The sequence below is a fragment of the Vigna radiata genome, chromosome 9 (assembly GCF_000741045.1).
Source record: "Vigna radiata var. radiata cultivar VC1973A chromosome 9, Vradiata_ver6, whole genome shotgun sequence".
In the NCBI taxonomy this organism is placed as follows: domain Eukaryota; kingdom Viridiplantae; phylum Streptophyta; class Magnoliopsida; order Fabales; family Fabaceae; genus Vigna; species Vigna radiata.
In genome coordinates, this window is record NC_028359.1 from 10472401 (window position 1) to 10487777 (window position 15377).

The following is a 15377-nucleotide window of genomic DNA, read 5'->3' on the forward strand; positions in this document are numbered from 1 at the left end:
TACAGTAATTATAAATTATTTAATTAAAATTATTTTATAAAAAAATTAATTTAATTACAAAAATAATTAGAATATAAAATTTATTTATTTAATAATATTAAAAAAAATTAATTATTAATTAAATATAATTTTAATTATTTTAAATATATTTAAAAACATTATTTACAAATTATAAATGATTTTAATTAATAAAAAAATTAAAAAATATAAATAGTAAAACGAGAGGGGTGCACGAATTTAATAAGAGTCAACCTCCCATACGACTTCATTTTTTTTTTTTTGTTAGAAATGGCTTGGTAATCATACTGGTAATCGATTATCATATTTTAAAGTCGTTTTTGGGATGCACTTTAACACTGGTCAAATAAACAATGTGAAGTCGTGCAGGGGGCACGAATTCTTCTAAGTCGTCTGAACCCTCCATGATTTTTCTATTCTCGTAATTTACTTTTTTTTTTTTTTTGTCTATTCTCGTGATATTTTCCTCCTTTTTGCCTACTGGCGTGCAAAAACCAAAGAATTGACTTCAATTCTTTCTATGGAGTTTGCATCTTCTTCTTTATCATCATCATCATCCTTCTTAACATCACAACCCCATTTCATACACGATGTGTTCATCAACTTTGGTGGAGAAGAAATCGGTCGAAGGTTTGTTTCTCATCTCCACTCTGTCCTTTTACAAGCTCAAGTCAAAACTACTATTAGCCAGGAGAATCTGCAAGAAGGAATGAAGCTGGAAGAGCAGATTCGAGCAATAGGAGGCACTAAGATTACGATAATTGTTTTCTCCAAATCATACGCTGAATCTACCTGCTGTCTTCTTGAGCTTGAAAAAATCATTGAATGCCACCAAACTTTCGGCCAAATACTTGTGCCCGTATTTTACGAGATTAACCCATGGGTTGTACGTCATCAGATGCATGATTTTGGGAAAGCGTTGGAAGAAGCTGCACACAAAAGCTATTCAGGAGAACAAGTGGAACATGCGTTGTCCAAGTGGAGGCGTGCACTCACCGCAGCTGCAGGTATGACTGGTTGGGAGTTCAGAAATTACAGGTAAATATATGAATCCTTCCTACTTTCTTTGGTTTGAGAGTGAATGAAGCATATGTTAAGGTTGTGTTTTAATTTTGGTAACACATTATCATTCATCTTGAAGGCATGATGCTGAACTTGTAGACAAAATTGTTAACCGCGTTAAAACATTACTGGACTATAAAGACTTGTTTATTACCGAATATCCAGTTGGATTAGAGTCCCGCGTGGAAGACGTGATTAAATGTATTGAAAATCAATCCACCAAAGTGTGTATGATAGGAATATGGGGAATGAGAGGATCAGGTAAAACGACCATAGCCAAAGCAATCTACAATCGAATTTATCGTGAATTCATTGGTAAGAGTTTTATTGAGAATAGTGGTTATGAAGGGTATGTTGCTATGCAAGAAAATCTTCTTTCTGATGTCCTCAAATCCAAGTTGGAGGTGAAAAACGTTCAGATGGGAAGAACTAAGATCCAGAATGGATTTTCTCGAAAAAAGTTGCTCATTGTGCTTGATGACGTGAATCACATTGGCCAATTAGAAAACCTATGCGGGAGTCGTGAGTGGTTCGGTCAAGGAACTGTGATAATCATTACATCTAAAGATATTCACTTGCTGAACCAATTCAGAAGTAATTATGTTTATAAAATGCATCTTTTGAACGAAAATGAGTCACTTGAGCTTTTTAGTTGGCATGCATTTAGAGATGCAATACCAGAAAAAGAATGGAGTGTGGGAAAGTGTATTGTTGAAAAACTCGCAAGAAACGTAGTTGTTTATTGTGGAGGACTACCGCTAGCTCTTGAGTTCCTTGGTTCCTATTTAGGTGATAGGACAATAGAAGTGTGGGAAAGTGTATTGTTGAAACTAAAAAGAAATCCCCCGAATGAACCTCTGAGCGTATTAAAAGTAAGTTTTGAAGATTTACGTGATACGGAAAAGGATATATTTCTGGATGTATGTTGTTTCTTTATTGGCAAAGACAGAGACTATGTGACAGAGATATTAAATGGGTGTGGACTACATGCTGATATTGGAATAACAGTTCTCATAGAGCGTGGCCTCATAAAAGTTGAAAGGAACAACAAACTTCAAATGCATCCTTTGTTACAAGAGATGGCAAGAGAAATTATTCGTCAAGAATGCCTAGAGAAACCAGGGAAAAGAAGTCGATTGTGGTTTCACGATGACGTAGAAGATGTACTGAAAGAGAATAGTGTAAGAACATTCTTTATATGATTATGAAACTTCTTTTGAAAGTGTTTTCTTTTTAAGTGTAATCCATGTGTTGTTAACTTGTTAAACTCAACATTAAGTCTCAATAATCAATAATTACTCAGGGATTTCTAAATTGTTTTTCTTTGCTATACTCATCACAGGGAACAGAATCTATATTGTCCCTGAAACTTGATTTCGGCATTGCAGATTGCTTTGAAGCTCATGCTTTCAAGAAAATGAAGAGACTAAGACTGCTACAACTTGATCATGTACAACTTAGTGGAGATTTTGGGAACATTTCTGATCAACTGAGATGGATTTGTTGGCGAGGGTTTCCATATAAAGACTTTCCAAGAAACTTTCATATGCAAAATGTAATTGCAATGGATTTAAAGCATAGTCTTCTTCTCCATCTCGGCTGGCAACGAGGCGTGGTATTAACTAAATGCTCTTTTCTTTTAAAACTAATAAATTAATTACAATAAAAATAGTATAATTGGTTCTGTTTATAACTAACTCATGCTTTATCTTTCTTAATCTTTTGTGGAAAAACTATGGTTGCAGGTTTTAGAGCGGTTAAAATTCCTTAATCTTAGTCACTCCAAATACCTGATAGGAACACCTAACTTTTCGAGACTACCAAGTCTTGAACAGCTCATTCTAAAAGATTGTCCAAGTTTGCTCAAGGTACACCAATCCATTGCTGATCTCTCCAATATAGTATTGATAAATTTGAAAGATTGCACAAGTCTAAGCTATCTCCCAAGAGAGATATATAAGTTGAGATCTTTAAAAACTCTCATCCTATCTGGTTGTTCGAAGCTTGGCCCTATAGATATAAAACAGGTGAAATCCTTGGTAAATATAATTGCTTAAAACACAACTGTGAATACAGTTAACTTTTTCAACCATTAGCAGTGCACGAATATTTCTATTGTTGATTGTAGACGTTAAAATTTTTGCAAATTTTTTTAGAAGTAAAGTATACTCTCTAAATTTTTTAAAATTTTAATAATGTTTAAAAATATATGAACTAAATTATAAATTGTTTAAAATTGTAATTTAGTCTCTAACAATAAACCCTTTAAGTTGTTTCAAATTATTCTACTGAAATTTTTATTTTTAAAACTTAAATTTAGTTATTTCAATATAGGTTTTGGTGAGAATAAAGCAAACTCTATAATGTTCATCACTATCGTGCAAAGAGAGAAAATATACAAAAGACCTTAAGAAATATAGTGCAAAAATGAAGGACACATACAATAATGGGTTATCAATTGTTGATGATTCTAGAAAAAAGTAAGAGCACAATGTTTCAACGTAGATCAAGATCGCTAGAAGAGACTATAGTTAAGTGAAAAAGAATAAAAGATTGAAATAGAGAAAAAGAAAAAAGAGAAAAAAAATAAAAAAAATTCGAGAATGGAATTAAATTTTTTTTTAATATTGTTTTATATATTAACATTAAAAGAATTAAAGAATTGACAAGCTGAAGAGAGTGCTTGCTTCCCAGATGAAAAAAACTGATAAAAATGGGACATTGTACCCAATTTTTTTAACATAACTTTAATATTTTCTTCATATTCGTCCATTTATGGCAGATGAGTGATTCTGGTGCATACGAGAATAATAATTTCAACAAGTTATTTTTACCATTTATTTTTAGTTAATTTATTATTATTTTTTTATTTGTATTTTAAACTAAATTTATATATTTTTTATTATAAATAGAATATCCTATATTTGTATATTCAACAAAAAAAAATTCAATACATAATTTTTTATAATTGAATATTTCTAAATTTTCAAAACCTTAGGAAATTACCTAGCAACCTTCATTAGAAAGACTCAGGATAGTTGAATCTGATGTAATCGAGTTACAAAACTCAAATCAGGTGGATGACACCAACTCTTCGGAAAAGTTCGTCTGAACTCAAGTGGCTCTCTTCTCTTCACTCTATAAACATGTTCGGATCCCAAGGTTTCACCATTCTCTAGAGCTATTTCTTATGATTCCAACCAATAATAGTTGTTTTTAATTGTTTATGAGCTTCTATGTCCCAAGTCATTTGCAGAAGAGGGTTTGCTTTCAATTTACGAAAGCTTGAGATCTTTAACTGTTGGGCACTCATACTAGCATCTATTGTTAGAATTTTAAGGTTGTGAAAGGAATAATTAGTAAGATATAGAAAATATGGAAATAATGAATTGAGAAAGTGGTAGTTGAAAGAAATGTTCTAACGATTTTTGATTGGAAAAAATAAATAAATAAAATATTAAAAAAAGTATAAATATTTGATTAACTATAATTAATAATATACTATTTTAACATAACTGAAAAAAAAAATATGATAAGAGAGAAATTAACTTAGAGATGTAAAGGATTTCATGGATATAAAAGTCAAACAATTAGAAGATAAAGAAAAAAGTGTGGAACAAAAGAAAAGAAAGGGTTTTCAAACTACGAACAAAGATAATAATATATATATATATATATATATATATATATATATATATAATTAAATATGTTTTTAGTCATTTAACTATCATTCAATTTTGATTTTAATTCCTATTTAAAACATCAATTGTTTTTAGTTTTCATTATTTTAAAACTTTTACTTTTTGTCCTTAAAATTAAACGGCGTTAATTTTTGTTTGACTCGTGTACGATGCTAAGAGTGGGTGCTGGCATTGCAGAACGACGGATGTGAGTAATGAATAATTTATTGTCCTTGGTTATCGTGACATTGCAGAACGAATGTTTAGAGGATAGGTTCAATATTTTGCCAAGACATTAAAAAAAGTAGTCTCAGCAAACATTGATATGTTAAAAAATAGAACGCCATGAAGCAACAAAACAAAGTAACATCCAACATCCTTGATATAGAACGGATTTTGAACTTCGGAGTATAAGGAAGGAAAGATGAGTAGTCCTGAATGATTAAGAGCATATGCTTTGTGTACACTAATTATGTGTCAAATGTTCATCTTTGGTCTGCACATTAGAAGATGAGGAAAGCATCAAGGCAAATTTTTCTTTAATGAATTTGAGTTAGGGACAAACAAACCACTTTGAATTTGATTGAAATATCATGTTTAAACCTTGTTTTGTTTTGAAAAAACACATCCTAGCCTGAAAAATGTTTACATTACCTCCCCTGAAGAAAAAAAAATGAAAAAATATATATATGAATTAGAAAGAATACGTGAAAGAATTATCAAATAAAGATTTAGAGTGAAAAAGTTAACATATCAAAAAGAAAGAATTATCAAATAAAGATTGGAAAAAGTATAACAAATATTCTTGAAATTTTTAATGGAATTTAAGAAACCAAAATAAATCCATCAATAAATTTGAATTACTAACAAATTTTATAGATAGAATTTTAAAATTTTAATTACCGACTGACTTATTATTTACTAGTTTTAAAAATAAAAAAATTCATTAATAGTATATATTTCATTTATTGACAAATATTTTCAACGATAAAATCTATCTATAATTTTAAACTTTAAAATTTGTCTGATAATTTAAAATTTTTATTACTGATAAACTTTTTCATTGATAAATTTTTTGATAAAAAAAAGCCACAAATTTTTCATCCAAAAATGGAAAGTGTATGAAATGCAGAACCCAAAACGTTCACCATTTTCCTTCAAGATATCACATATGGAGGTGCAAAGATTAATTTCAGAGAGGTGCAGAAAGTAAAATCCATAAGAAATCCATCTTCATCTTTACCAATTTAGAAACCACAAAGGGTTTCTTCTCCAATAACTCCACATAGAAACCCTAGCCAGCACTAGATCCCGCCATCATGTGTCCTTGTTTGGCTAAAGCCTTTGTCGGCAAGCATGGTGTCCAATGTCGTCATTAGTGACAGAGAAGAAGGAAGGTTGAGATAACTATGACAATTAGACAATGGACTTGCGCATTGTTTCATTGTCGTCAAGGAATCGAATCGATTGGCTTGGCAATGATTTAATTAGACATGAAACCGTGAGAGAACCATCGCACTGCAACCACCGTTCAACATCAGATCTTTGCGAGCCACCTGACTACCATTTGCAGCAATCACCTGAATATGAACCTAACAAATGTGAAAGCAGATGCGAGCTTCACCATGACGCCAATTCACACATCATAGAACGTCGCCGAAGCAGTGTCAATGTTCACCATCGAACTTCAATTGTAGCACCTTGAAGATTTAAATCGTGAGCCATACATAATCACCATAGATCAAACGAACTTGATCTTCCCTTTCCTCTAATACCTTCTGATTTTCCATTTTTGATTAGTTTTTATTTGGGTTCTTTCATTTTAGTTTTGGAATAAAGATGGGCTCTGAGGTGTGGTGCCTGCGCAGAGGAGGTTAAGAAGGATATAGAAAAATAAATGGAAAGTTAAAACAACGAAGTTCAAGAACCTGTTTTGCAAGATCTTTAGTTATAGTTCACACAGCCCATTTTTCTTCACTTTTACCTTCTATACGAACATGTTTATCCTTTAAATACAATACTTGATCTTTCATAAAAATTAAATTATCTTTTTCAATTATCTGATTCATGCTTAAAAGATTGCTCTTTAGCTCGGAAACATAATAAATGTCCATAGTCTCTCCAAGCCGTCAATCCTTCTACATATGTCGGATTGTTCTATGTCCTTTCACGGCACTTTGGAGTCATCTTCGAAAGACACAAATTCGGCCTCCACCTTAGTGAGTTTATAAAAAAAGTTCTCATTTTCACACATGTGATTACTTGCTTCAGTATCTAAATACCATATTGAGTTGGTAGAAATCTCCTCAACCTTCGATTTCAAGTATGGTCCAACATTCATATTCTTCACCTTCTACTCTAAGATCTTTGACGTCAACAGAATCCCCATCTCTTCTTCATCTTTTTCTTCTGTAAAAAGGTTTCTCTCACTTTTCTTCTTAGCTTGACAAAACTTAACATGTGACCGAACCTACCACAATTATAGCACTTTTCTTCTTAGCTTGACAAAACTTAACCATGTGACCGAACTTACCACAATTATAGCACTTTCTCGATCTATAATCGTTTGCACAGTGACTGTGATTGCCACACTTAAAACACTTCACTCCTGACCGATCTCCTCGGCCTTTCCCTTGTCCTATACTGACCAGTTTGCTCTTCACTATCATTCTCAAAATTACCTCGGCCACGTCCACCTCGTCCTTGGTCTCCTCGTACTCTACCTCTAGGATCATTGGGTTTGTAGTGCTTGATCATTGGGTTCCCTCTTTTTCTTCTTCTTCCTAAGTTTGTGGGTCTTTAATGACCCATCTAACTCCTGCACAGTGAGAGTTGACAAATCATTTGTCTCTTCAATAGGGACCATGATATTTTCAAAATCATCTATCAGATTTCTCAAGATCTTTTTTGCAACCCAGTTAGGAGGAACTTCTTCTCCGTTCATTCCAAGTTGGTTGGCCATCTTCTACACTCGAACTATAAACTCGACAACTCCCTCATTTTCATCCATCTCCATATGTTCAAACTCTCTTCTGAGAACTTGTACTCGTACCTACTTCACGCTAATATCTCCTTTGTATGCCACCTTTAGAATTTCCCATGCATTTTTTGCTGAGTTCGCATTAGCTATTTTTCCAAATCCTGATTCATCCACTGCATTATACAAAAAGTACAAAGTCAATATGTTTTTCACTCATGTCTTTTTTAGTACAATAGTCTGGTTCACTGTCTGAAGCTAATCATCCACAGATTCCTTGTACCCGTCCTCCACTATGTCCCATACATTTTAGGATCCAAGAAGAACCTTTATCTGCAAAGACCAATTATCGTAATTGATCTTTTCGGACAATTGTGACACACTCATTCTGTTGACTACATTTGCCATCTCTCTCCAAAAAAACTCAAGCACTCACTTTTTTCCTCACTCTCCTCTCTCTCACTTTTTTCTCTTGATTCTCAAAAAATAAAGCTCTGATACCACTTTGTTAATAATTCTCATGCACACACTCTGATGTTTTTCGTAAAATTGAGTCTACTCTTTCTATTCAATATTGATGGCTTTTAGTAGCCACATAAAATGCCAAAGACCAAAGACCATTTTACAAATAAAGTAATAACTAGAAGCATATATCTATAAACTTATCTATTCATTAGATTTGTAGAATAATAACTCCACCGAACAAAATGAGAAAAATGTGAGTCTAAGTTCCACATTAGATAGAAATGAAAAAATAAAGCACTATATAAAGGTGAAAAACAATTTTCTATAACCTTAGAGTCAAAACTTTGAGAGACTCAGAAGTGGAGGGTAAATGTCAGTGCATTAATACATTACATCTGTTCAGAGCACAACTCCTACATGAGCTTTAAACCAAAAAAAAAAAATGTTTTCTTGACTGTAAACACTTCCTGGAACTAGCTATATTGGCAGCATCATATATAGCATTTAGTTAGTGAGAGAAAAACTACACTATCCCTTACAATATTGTTCTTTCAACGCCTTTCTGTTTGGCTAAAATATCGATCAGTATCTAGCGGTTGGTTCCAACGGTTGGAATCATGAGAGTCAGGAACAGATCCTCCATGTATGGGTGCAAATGCTGCCATGAAGTAGATAGTGATAAATGATAAGTGAAGTATTAATATATAAAGAGAAAAGTACTGACAAAATTGAATCTAACAACCAACAGAACAAAATTTGCAACTTATGCAGAAGATAGTTTGCTTAAGATTTTTCACACATCACATGGTCATTTCTAGCGATAGTTAATATACGTGATTTGAAAGGATAATTTCTTCGTTACCAATTGCTAGACTTAAATTTTGATTACTGAGGATTTACAGCACATATAAAAGGGTAAAATAGGTTTGTAAAACAGACTGACATCACTGCTATGTACAAACATAAGAATCTATTAGATAATGGTATTCACTTAAATTGCTCCTCCAGTACAAAATTTGAAGCACACATGATATGATTGTTTCAGAACAAGAATTATATAGCAAACTATTTTTGGCCTCAAAAATACTATTGAAAATTAGAATATCAAGAAAGAGATTTAAGCATGTTCATAGAGATTATTTTTCTCATATTGACCAGCTTCTCTTAAATTAAAAATAAAGGCTAAAGTGGTGAGCATCAACCAAGGAACTGGGACCTTAAAGCGCTACAAGGACTTGGTAGACCAATGACGAGGGAAAAAGTACTAAGAAAGCAAATAAATCCACATTGGTTCAAATTCACATATAGAAGAATTGAAGTCTAAATTGGTCAACTACTTAATTAAACTTGAGGAATAAAGATGATGGATGGACTGATTTGCAAGACAGCCCATTTTCTATTTTTCCTTTGAAATTTTGTATGTAATTATTTCATGACTTTTGGTATGTTTTGGGTCAGTTCTTTTTTTTTTCCCACATGCTTCATGAGCCATTATAATAGTTAGTGGGGTTTTATTCTAGTGGATAATTAATTCCCACTAAATTAAATATACAATAGGAACTAATTCCCACTATCCACCAGAATAAAAGCCCCACTGAACACTATTACATTGGAATAAACAAATAAAACTGACCCAAAACACATCAAAATCCATATGAAACTATTACATTGGAATAAATAAAAATGCAAAGCAAAAATAGAAAGCGGGTCTTGTCCTGTAAATCAGTCCATCCATCATCTTTATTCCTCAAATTGAATTTAGTTAACCAATTTGGGCTTCAAGTCTTCCATATGTGAATTTGAACTGATTCGGGCTTCATTGGCTTTCTTAGCACTTGCCTTTGTCATTGGTCCACCAAGTCCTTTTGCTTCAGAGTCCGTGTTCCTTGGTTGATCCTCATCGGAAGGAGAACAAAACATAAAACAACTATCAGACAAAAAGCCTAAAGCTCAATTTACAGGCTGGTAAACAGGAGTCGAGTTGTTTATGAGATACTTTTGTCTTCTACTAGATTTTGTTAAGGATTGGCACTAACTTGATTTATGGCTCATTTAGCAAAACATCCCCATTAAACTCAACCCACTGACTGAACTAGCTGAATAACTCACATACAGAGAATACTCAGCCACACTGGCTAGTTAGTCTCTCAGCATGTTCAACATTAAAAAACCAGGAAATAGAACGCTTCTGCACCATGATGAGGTAAAAGATACCAGTGCTACTGTATAATACGTTTTCCATTTTCAAAAATTTCAAAGAATATTTCATTGAGGATTACTAGACTTCAGAATGGTGTGTAACCATCTAGAAACTAACCTTTTTCTCTCATTCTTCTCTCTCGGTCATACTCAAATTTATCCCGAAGAACGCTAACTTTCTCGAAGTTATCAGGTTGTCTGTTTCTTCCAAAAGTCTGGTCCTGAATGAGAATCCAATAATCAGAGAGACAGTATCATAAACGTATACTAAACATTTCAATCTTAATGATTACAGCTATCTCAAACAAATATATCTAAAATGGGAGATTGAGTTAGAGTCAACTCAAAGCAAAGTGAAAATCAAATGATGCAGAAGATAATTACTGTGTTTTAATGTCACAGGGGAATTTGTCCCAGTTAACACAAATAAAGATGGCCTGTGTATCATTCCTTAAAAACTGGATACCAACAAGAACAAATTTATAATTTATATAATTCTTTTCCCATCATGGATCATGTTAAATAAGACCCCTCAACTCTCATGCAGGGCTTTTTGAGTTGAAATTCCAACAGTCAAAGCCTAATAATAGGCAAAACTTCAATATAGGCAAAAGAATTTATTTTTTATGTAATACAAAATGGCAACATGCAATTTATTTCTGATGGCACTTTATTCTGCATAGCTCACTAATGGTGGAACAATATCCTTAGAATCAAAGATATATACAAAAGCAAGACAAAAAAGGCAACTTCTATACTATATTTATATCATTGTACCTTACTATAATCCATCTGAGGCTGAGGTCTTCTACTCCTGAAATGCCATATAGCAGAAAACACCAAAATTAGACAGCATCTCCCCCACCCCCCACAAAATTTTGAACCAGAAAATTCAGAACCATAATAATATAGCTAACACTAAAATAGACTCTTCAGAATCTTCAAAGAATAATTGTTTGAATAAAACTGAGCAAGATGACCAGTTCAGTCCTCAACTTCATGCGAGTGACAGTACAAGAAAAATATCATTTTCCAAGACACAAGCAGCCATAGGTCTTGGCAAGAAAGGAAAAGAGGAAAGAATCAATAAAGGAGGCAAACCTGTATGGGGAGAAATCCCTATCATCATCTTCAGCAGACTCATAGTTCGCATGATCCTGTGCAAGCTTTTTGGAGTAACCCTCATCCCAATAAAGCCTCTCCCAGTTTTCTCTAAGTTCATTATACAGTTCCATGTACCTTTTACACCAAGGATCATGCTCCTTTCAATACAACGCAAGCAAGTTAGACAACAATCATGATTTTGAATTTTAAATTTCTTATTCATAAAAAAATCATAAACTGACAACAACTACCAAGTCAACAATGCAACAGAATTATAATATCCATCACATTTTCGCTCACGTTAAGCAAGGCAATAACCATGTAATGCAACTTATTATAAAAATTCAAACTGAAAAACACAAAAATACAAATGGGATAACAATGTCTTAGGTGTAAATACATTGATGGTCTGTGAAAATATCACAATATCTTGTTTTAATACCTACAAAAAAAAATTATTCATTTTCAGTCACTACATTTAACAGAATTAAATGAATTTTTTTTTTCATTACACAAGTTTTTAACCCTTCATAAGGAAACTAAGGGTTTGTTTGATTCATTTCTCACCTGTTGATTTTAAAAACTACTTTTTCCAAAATAATGTCACACAACTTGGCAATCAATCTCTCATCCAAAATCTGTTACGCTTTGCATATTGCTTCCAAAAGAACAAAAACAAGTGTTCAGAAAACAAAATAATAGAATCAGCTAAGAAATATTCTCTCACTTTTGGTCTAATTTCATCGAATTCAACCTCTCTCTCGATTCCAGTCCTTTGTGTCTTGCACCACCCTCCACTAACTATCTAGCAACTTGTTTAGTAGCAATTGAAAAATTACAAAACAGTTTCCGGAAGTAAAACTCAAATAGACTCCAAACCTACATTTTAAAACAACACTGACTTGGGCTGCAAAATCAAGGCTTCTGAAGTCTCCACAACCACAATATCTGTCCACAATGACAAAATTGCGACCAGAATTGAGACTAATATTTAAAACCTTGAGTGTAAGAACTAAAAATCTTGTAAAGACCAAAACACAAAAAAGTAGCAAAACCTTGGTCTTAATCTCTACATGGAGTAACACACTCTGCCAACATCCTAATGCTGCACAATCCTTCTCAACAAAACTATTTTATCCTAAACAAAATATAATTATAAAATAAATAACAGAAAATCGAGAGAAAGAGTAAAGGACTAACGGATTCCTTAAGAACGAGGCGTGTTCGGCGCATGAATTGCTCTCTGAGCTGCTTGCGGCGCTTGTTGGGGATGTTTTCTCGGGGGATCACGAAGCGCTCACGTAGCGGCACGTGATCGCCGATCTCGTGCATTTCGCCGTCCAACGCCCACCACTCCGACCGCTCCTCCGTCTTCCTCAGTGCCACCGGTGGCGACTTTGGCCGCGTTCGGGCGTACCGGAGCTGCCCGAGGAGAAACGGCGTCCTCAGTGGCCGAAGCTGAAACCGTTTCGCGACAGAGAGCATCGAAACAAAACCAAAAAGAGCAAAGGAAAAAAAATAAGGTTTATCAGTGGTTTTCTTTCTAGTGTTGTTGTTTAGTTCGGTTCAGTGCAGAAGAAGTGGTATATAAATTCTTATTACTTTTTCATAATTATTGGTTCAATTACTTCTATAATACCAATATTTATATAATTAATTTAATTTAATTTTATATTTTTTAAACTAAAATCGATTTTACTCTTTCTTGTCACTTGGAACACACAACTATTTACAAAAGATTAAATCGATATTAATTTAAAATTGGAAGAATTTAATTAGAGCTTTTAATAACATAAATATTTTGCCTTTTTGTTGAGTTCCAAAACCTTCCAACGAATATCACAGGCTTTTAGTTCACCATTTACCACCCTTTGAAGAGGAATCTTGAAAGAATTTCTCTCATAGAAGAATACGTGAAAGAGTAGTTACCATTACCGAAGAAGGATGGAGAGAAGAAAACTACAAAAGAAATGAAAGAAAAAAATAGAAATTAACAAGTAGTTACCTTTACCAACTTAATGGAATGACCAAAATGAATTCTTTTCAATAAAAAGAAGAGTAAATGAAAGAAATAAAAATGATGCTGAATCAACTTCACACATGAAACAAAAATATGAATTAAGCCATATTTATAAATATAAACTTTGGAATACTAATATCATTAGAATACGAATAATATATAGAAGAAAAAAATATAAAAAAGTGAATTGACAAGTGTATTAAAATAATGAGACTGTGTATTATATTATAAAATAACTCAATATTATAAATAGAAGTTTTTAAAATCATCTCATTACTTAAAGCAAAGTTCATCTCTCAAATTCTTTCTCTCAGTTGTATCTATTTTCTCTCTAATTTTTCTAACTCCTAAATGATTTATTTGATGATCAAGAGGTATCTAGGAGATCACAACAAAGTAATTTCTATTTCTATCCGATTGGTTTTTGTAATAGAGCAAGTATGTTTTGAGTCCTTTTTGCTTTTTGTCTTTTACTTGAGTTGATGCATAGAGTTTTCCCTTGCATGTACAATTCAATCTGTCTTCTTTGATCGACTCTCTTTGTTTCTCTTTCTGGTGTTTCACAGGTGTATTTATAGTTCCTTGAGTCGAAAGCAACGGAAATGCAGTTCTAAAGCTTGATAGGAAATCTTGTGAAGTAAGGGAAGCTAAAGTATTTTATAATTTAGTTATTAAATGTGAAATAAGATTTGGTTGCTTATAAAACTAATGCATGTTGATTATTCTGTTAAAATGATTGTTTTGGAGTTTTTAGTGTTTTTGAATGTTGATTCTTGATTTGGATGATGTTGGTATGATTTGTTAATTTAATTTGGAAATGAATTTGGTTTCGAATGTTGTTGTTGAGATGTTAAAGGATGCCAATCTATTGTAGTATTGAGGAGAAATAGTTGTGCTAATTTATAAGTCATTCTAGTTATAAAATGAAGTGTTGATAGGTGAAAATTGGAAGTACAGGTTGTATGAGTAAAACTGAGCTTTTGGTGTTGTCCTAAGGTCATTTTAGACTGGTTGAGATCTTGCAATTTGAGAAATCTGATATGGAACATAGAGATAGTTCATTGTGGAAGTTTCAAGTGTTTTTAGTGTAAAATTAGGGGTTTTGATAGGTATTTTTTGAGTAAAGAGTTGGTTGTGTAAAACAAAAGTTTGGGGACTGTTTTGAAGTCATTTAGGACTTGTGAGAGTTGTCAAACCAGTAAAATCTGGTGTATAATGCATTAGAGAGTTAGTGAGGTTGTGTTGCATGATTTTGAGTATAATTAAAGGGGTTTTGAGTAGTGAATTTCTAAAAGAGTGAGTTTGTGTTGAATTTGATGGTCTAGAGTGTGTTATTGAGTCCATTAAAGTGGTCTAAAAAGGGTTGGGGCCTTCTGATAGCGCTTGAGCGCTCAAAGAGGGTGTTAAGCACCCGTTTCTGGAGGCGCCAATGTTAAGCACTAGCCCCTAGGCATCCGGCCACTACTGGACGACAATGCAACAATTTATGGAGTTTTCAGGGTTTTGGATGTCTGTTTTGGACGTTCTTTAAGTCATTTATGAGGTTTTGGATCCTTCCAGAGTTGTTGGTGACGGTTTCAAAGCTATTTTCCTTATATAAATGTGGGTGATAAGATGCCTTAAAGAAAATTGTGTTATTATGTGACTTCAAATTACTTGTAAGGGTGTTTCTAGTTGTTTAATGTATAAGGAGAAGTTTCATGTGATAGTATGCAATGTTTCTGTGAAGTATATGTATATTAATATGATTATGTATGAGATGTGATGATGATGCTAAAGTAATATGTGAGGTATGGATTTTTAGTATCATGTGAGAAAGGAATTCCAAGGAGGAATATCCTACTTGGTTACG

The 15377-nt window shown here is 33.0% G+C and overlaps 2 protein-coding genes and 1 long non-coding RNA gene across 4 annotated transcripts; 1 reads left to right on the forward strand and 2 right to left on the reverse strand.

Moving 5' to 3' along the window:
• The first annotated feature begins 484 nt into the window (after nucleotides 1-484).
• On the forward strand, nucleotides 485-3179 carry LOC106773305 (TMV resistance protein N-like). 2 transcript variants are annotated; one of them, XM_022786465.1, is made up of 4 exons: nucleotides 485-1056; nucleotides 1160-2261; nucleotides 2423-2695; nucleotides 2826-3179. In XM_022786465.1, the coding sequence occupies exons 1-4, from the start codon at nucleotides 539-541 to the stop codon at nucleotides 3135-3137; spliced, it is 2205 nt and encodes a 734-aa protein (XP_022642186.1). In that variant the 5' UTR covers nucleotides 485-538; the 3' UTR covers nucleotides 3138-3179. The 2 variants fall into 2 exon arrangements, with proteins under 2 accessions (XP_022642186.1, XP_022642187.1); XM_022786466.1 differs by lacking the exon at nucleotides 2826-3179 and having other exon boundaries at nucleotides 486-1056; nucleotides 2469-2599.
• A 5305-nt stretch (nucleotides 3180-8484) lies between these two features.
• On the reverse strand, nucleotides 8485-13071 carry LOC106773721. The gene is made up of 5 exons (XM_014660464.2): nucleotides 12706-13071; nucleotides 11503-11663; nucleotides 11179-11215; nucleotides 10520-10622; nucleotides 8485-8860 (listed from the first exon to the last, which is right to left on the reverse strand). Exons 1-5 carry the CDS (start codon nucleotides 12988-12990, stop codon nucleotides 8754-8756), a joined length of 693 nt encoding a protein of 230 aa, XP_014515950.1. The 5' UTR covers nucleotides 12991-13071; the 3' UTR covers nucleotides 8485-8753.
• LOC111242551 lies at nucleotides 11670-12687 on the reverse strand. The gene is made up of 3 exons (XR_002669722.1): nucleotides 12561-12687; nucleotides 12389-12453; nucleotides 11670-12317 (listed from the first exon to the last, which is right to left on the reverse strand). It is a non-coding gene; the product is annotated as an uncharacterized LOC111242551 (long non-coding RNA).
• Nucleotides 13072-15377: the final 2306 nt, after the last annotated feature.

Bases quoted from the DNA above. Each gene is read 5' to 3' on its own strand.
- LOC106773721 (XM_014660464.2), bottom strand. From the start codon at position 12,990: ATGCTCTCTGTCGCGAAACGGTTTCAGCTTCGGCCACTGAGGACGCCG. The intron at 10,623-11,178 runs GTACAATGATAT...ATTCTCATTCAG, and splicing joins CTCAGATGGATTATAGTAAG to GACCAGACTTTTGGAAGAAA. The intron at 8,861-10,519 runs GTTAGTTTCTAG...ACTTCATGGCAG, and splicing joins GAGAAGAATGAGAGAAAAAG to CATTTGCACCCATACATGGA.
- LOC106773305 (XM_022786465.1), top strand. From the start codon at position 539: ATGGAGTTTGCATCTTCTTCTTTATCATCATCATCATCCTTCTTAACA. The intron at 2,262-2,422 runs GTAAGAACATTC...TACTCATCACAG, and splicing joins ATGTACTGAAAGAGAATAGT to GGAACAGAATCTATATTGTC. The intron at 2,696-2,825 runs GTATTAACTAAA...CTATGGTTGCAG, and splicing joins TCGGCTGGCAACGAGGCGTG to GTTTTAGAGCGGTTAAAATT.